The sequence below is a fragment of the Rhinopithecus bieti genome, unplaced genomic scaffold (genome assembly GCF_001698545.2).
Source record: "Rhinopithecus bieti isolate Rb0 unplaced genomic scaffold, ASM169854v2 scaffold_21412, whole genome shotgun sequence".
NCBI classification, from domain to species: Eukaryota; Metazoa; Chordata; class Mammalia; order Primates; family Cercopithecidae; genus Rhinopithecus; species Rhinopithecus bieti.
This window is the reverse complement of record NW_016811643.1, coordinates 1,032,345-1,037,243: the sequence shown is the minus strand read 5'-3', so window position 1 is coordinate 1,037,243 and position 4,899 is coordinate 1,032,345. Positions and strand designations below refer to the sequence as shown.

General features: G+C 42.0%; 1 protein-coding gene across 1 annotated transcript in view; it reads right to left on the bottom strand.

The window, feature by feature from the left end:
- FCHSD2 (FCH and double SH3 domains 2) overlaps window positions 1-4,899 on the bottom strand; it is a 320,741-nt gene that overhangs the window by 9,918 nt on the left and 305,924 nt on the right. Inside the window, exon 14 of the mRNA XM_017894322.1 lies at window positions 4,573-4,707. Within this exon, the coding sequence (XP_017749811.1) occupies window positions 4,573-4,707 (135 nt within the window). The remainder of the gene's footprint in view (window positions 1-4,572; window positions 4,708-4,899) is intronic.

Sequence of the window (4,899 nt, the reverse complement as noted above, 5' to 3'; positions counted from 1 at the left end):
TTTTTTTTTTTTTTTTTTTTTTTTTTGAGACAGAGTCTCACAGTGTTGCCCAGGCTGGAGTGCAGTGGTGCCATCTCAGCTCACTGCAACCTCCTCCTGGGTTCAAGCAATTCTCTTGCCTTAGCCTCCCAAGTAGCTGGAAATACAGGTGCATGCCACCATGCCTGGCTAATTTTTTTGTATTTTTAGTAGAGATGGGGTTTCACCGTGTTGGTCAGGCTGGTCTCGAACTCCTGACCTTGCGATCCACCCACCCTGGCCTCCCAAAGTGCTGGGATTACAGGCGTGAGCCACCGCGCCCGGCCCTCCTTTTGTTCTTAAAAGGCTCTGAGCGTCCCCATAACACTGACTACCATGATGCTCGAATGAATTTGTCTTTGTGAGCGTCCTACTAGAAACAATTAGACAGGGACTATATTTCTTCTCACTTACCCCAACTAAAGACAGTGAGCAGTAAATAGTTATTAAATACACACATGCTCTCATACTGTCTCCTTAAGTCCTAGTATCCAGTGACAACCAGAGCTCTGTTTCTACCAGTATCTCTCCAAATTTCCTATATTTCTTTTAGAACAATGTTTTTCCTGATAGTATCATATATGTTCATTGTAGAAAAGCTGGAAAATATGTATAATTGAGATCTCACGGTACATACAATTTGGTATCCTACCTTTTAATTTATTATTAGGACATAAGGGTGTGGGTGGCAAGCCACCTGGGTGCCGAGGCAAGAGACTGAGGGCATGAGCTGTTCCAGTATAATAAAATATATAAAATAAGAATAGTTATACTAGATATAGATAATAGATATGATTATATATGAATATCATTAATCATTAGTTTGTTGCAATTACTCTTTACTCCAATATTATAATAATCCTTGCTCTACAATCATAACCTAGGAAAAAGCAGGCCATACAGAGATAGGAGCTGAGGGGACATAGTGAGAAGTGACCAGAAGACAAGAGTGCGAGCCTTCAGTTATGCCTGGGCAGGGCCACCAGAGAGCTCCTTGGTCTAGCGGTAATGCCAGCGTCTGGGAAGATGCCCGTTGCCAGGCGGACCGTGGTCTAGCGGTAGCGTCAGTGTCAAGGAAAAACATCCGCTACTTAGCAGACCAGGAAAGGGAGTCTCCCTTTCCCCGGAGGAGTTCAGAGAAGACTCTACTCCTCCACCTCTTGTGGCGGGCCTGACTCCGCAGTTATCCGGAGGCCTACCCGTCTCCCTGTGATGCTGTGCTTTAGTGGTCATGCTCCTAGTCCACCTTGATGTTCCATCCTGTACACCTGGCTCTGCCTTTTAGATAACAGTAGCGAATTAGTGAAAGTACTAAAAGTCTCTGATATGCAGAAATAATGGCTTAAGCTATCTCTCTCTCTCTCCTCTCTTTCTCTCTGCCTCAGCTGCCAGGCAGGGAAGGGCCCCCTGTCCAGTGGACATGTGACCCACGTGACCTATCATTGGAGGTGGCTCACTCTCCTTACCCTGCCCCTTTGTCTTGTATCCAATAAATATCAGCGTAGTCTGGCATTCGGGGCCACTACCAGTCTCCGTGTCTTGGTGGTAGTGGTCCCCCACGCCCAGCTGTTTTTTCTTTTATCTCTTTGTCTTGTGTCTTTATTCCTACAGTCTCTCGTCTCCACACATGGGGAGAAAAACCCACTGACCCTGTGGGGCTGGACCCTACAAAGGGTTTCTTCTTATGTAGAAAAACTCTAATGTAAATTTTAATAATCTTTACAATATGATATGATATGGCTGTAGTATATGAATGTCTAGTTTAATTATTCTCATTGAACTGCCAATTTTAATTTTTTTAAATTTATTTTTTAGAGGCAGGGTCTCACTGTCACCCAGGCTGGAGTGCAGTGGTATAATCATGGCTCACTGCAGCCTCGATCTCCTGGGTTCCAGTGATCCTCCTGCCTCAGCCTCCCAAATAGCTAGGACTATAGGCATATGCCACCATGCCCAGCTAATTTTAAAATTTTTTTGTAGAGACCAGGTTTTGCTTTGTTGCCCAGGCTGGTCTTGAACCCCTGGCTTCAAGTGATCTTCTCACTTTTGTCCCACAAAGTGTTGGGATTACAGGCATGAGCCACTGCGTCTAGTCATGAGCTCCATTATCCTCACTGACGTCTCTAACAGAATGAGGGCAAGAGAAGGATTCATTTGTTCATGCCTTCCTTCTATCATTCAAATATTCATTCCACAAATATTTACTAATGACCTACTACGTGCTGGGCATTGTCCTAGGGGCTGAAGACACACAGACAAGGTAAACGTACAGAGACAAAACTTCTCCCTTCATGGGCCTTTAGTGGGGAGTCAGACAAGGAAACTCGAAAACTAAGATTAAGTTTGGCTGGAGAGAAGTGCCATATATTACAAAGCAGTACTATATGAAAGGACATTTTTGTGTCCAAAATGTTTCTATATTATGATTTATTTCTTTAGGATGGATGCCAATAGGGTCAAAAGTTGTGAACATTCTTAAGGCTTTGACTCTAACCTTTATTTTTTATTTTTTTCTGTCACCCAGGCTGGAGTGCAATGGTGCGATCTCGGCTCACTGCAACCTCCTCCTCCTGGGTTCAAGTGATTCTCCTGCCTCAGCCTCACTAGTAGCTGAATTACAGGCACCTGTCACCATGCCCAGCTAATTTTTGTATTTTTAGTAGAGATGGGGTTTCACTATGTTGGTAAGGCCAGTCTTGAACTCCTAACCTCAGTGATCCACCTGCCTCATTTTCCCAAAGTGTTGGGATTACAGGCGTGAGCCACCGTGCCTGGCCAACTCTAACCATTAAATATAGCTTTCTTTGTTCTCACCAGATTATTCGAGGCCTCCTTTTTGGTCTGGACTACAATAATTATGATTAGGCTTAAAGTCAGTCCTTCCGTATCCTTATCTGTCCCCTGGAATATCTATACCATGACCAGGTTACCTTCTTAAAAATCCAATCGGATTTCAGGCCATCTAAGGATTTTCCTAGCCAAGATAAAAACCAAACCTCTAAGTCTGGTACACAAGGTCCTTTACTATCTGACAACAAACACCTTTATGCACAGCCCTTCTGTTCTCCTGCAGATGCTCCTACACCACCGAATTTAACATTTCCTGAACACCCCACACTCTCATCACACTCTACCTCTATACCTGCTGTTCTCTTTACTTAGAAGGCTCTTTCCTCTCCCTACCTTCTCACTGCATCTAGAAAGGTCTTAAATCATGACCTAATTTAAATGCCACCTCATCTGTAAAATTTCCCCCAACGATCACAGGTAGAATTAGTGGCTCCACCTTTACTATAAATCTTTTCACACTTGTTCTATTTTCCATTTTAATATTTATCCCTTCGTAGATTGTCCATTCCTAGAGGGGAGGGATAATGTCATATTCATTCTGGCATGCCCCCAGTGTATCACATATTGGGTACTCTATACGTTTATTCAATGATTAACTGACTAAATAGATGTTCATAGTCTATTTAACGCAGGGATGTGCCTGGGATATGACAACAGCGGGAATGTTGAATGAATGTGAACTGTTTAAAATCACTCAGACACTTAGGAATCTCTCTATTTAAGGACCTTAAATTTTAGTTCTGGGACGTTCAAGTAAACATAATGGGAAGTGGTATCAGGAAACAATTCCAACGCTAGTTTTATAATACCCTGTAATACCTTTCCAAGTATCTGAGAAGATGATTTTAAATTTTCAAAAGATTATCAAAACGATTGGAAAAAAAATGCTAACACTTTCAATGAACAGGAAGTATTATGATTTTAAATATAAAATAAAAGGGTGTTAAACTCAAAACAAGTCTGGGAATCACTGATATTGAGGAGTAAACACTGCCGCCTTTTGGCCCACGGGGATGTGGCGGTGGGAGTGAATCTGGTGGATTCTCTCTCCAGGTGGATTCTCTCTCCAGGACCTTCCCTTCTGATAGCCTTCTGCATTGCCCCTTCTCACACATGCCTCCGCCAGAACAGGGGCAAGAGAAGATTCATGTATTCACGCCTCCCTTCCAACATTCATGTATTCATCCCACAATTATTTACTGATGACCCACTACGGCTGGCCATTGTCCTTGGGGCTGAAGACACACAGACAAGGTACACATACACAGACAAAATTTCTGCCTTCATGGACCTTTAGTGGAGAGTCAAAGAAATATGAAAATAAATAAGATTAAATTTGGCTTGGCAGAAGTGCTATATAATAAATAAAAGAGGCAATGGGATAACAAGTAGTGACTGAGGAGTTGGTTATTTATTTAGGTGGTTATGGGTGACCTTAAGGAAGAACTATTTGAGCTGAGCTTCGGTGAGGAGCAGGGGGCAACCAACTGAGATTTGGGGAAAAAAAGAGTTCTAGGCAGACGGAGTAGCAAGTGAAAGACGTCAAGTCAGAGCCTAAACTCATCACCATTCTGCTATGTTGCCCCAGTATTAACCTAATAACAATTTTATGCTAAGTACAGCTTGAGAGACTGGATGGATACAGTCATGTGTATCTTCAGAGTTAATCCGAATTAAATAACAGTATGTTGGAGAAATACAAACCTTGTAGGAATAAACAACTTTGCAGGTGAGTGGATAATTTCTTAAGGTGCCAGAAGGGCTGGAACTGCTGTCATCAAAAACATCCATGTTATCTTCAAACTCTTCTCCTTCTTCTCTTTCGGTATCTGCATTAAGCTAAGAAAAATCAGAAACCATTGGCTAGTTTCCTTACTTCAAGAAAATGGTTGAAAGCCAGAAAAACACTTAAAACCTGATTGTTTCAAAATGTTAATTTGCCTTTTAACTCTGCATAGAAATGACTATCTTTCGCACTTACATTTTTCATGTTATGAAAGCAGAGAAGTTTTTTTTTTTTTTTTTTTTTTT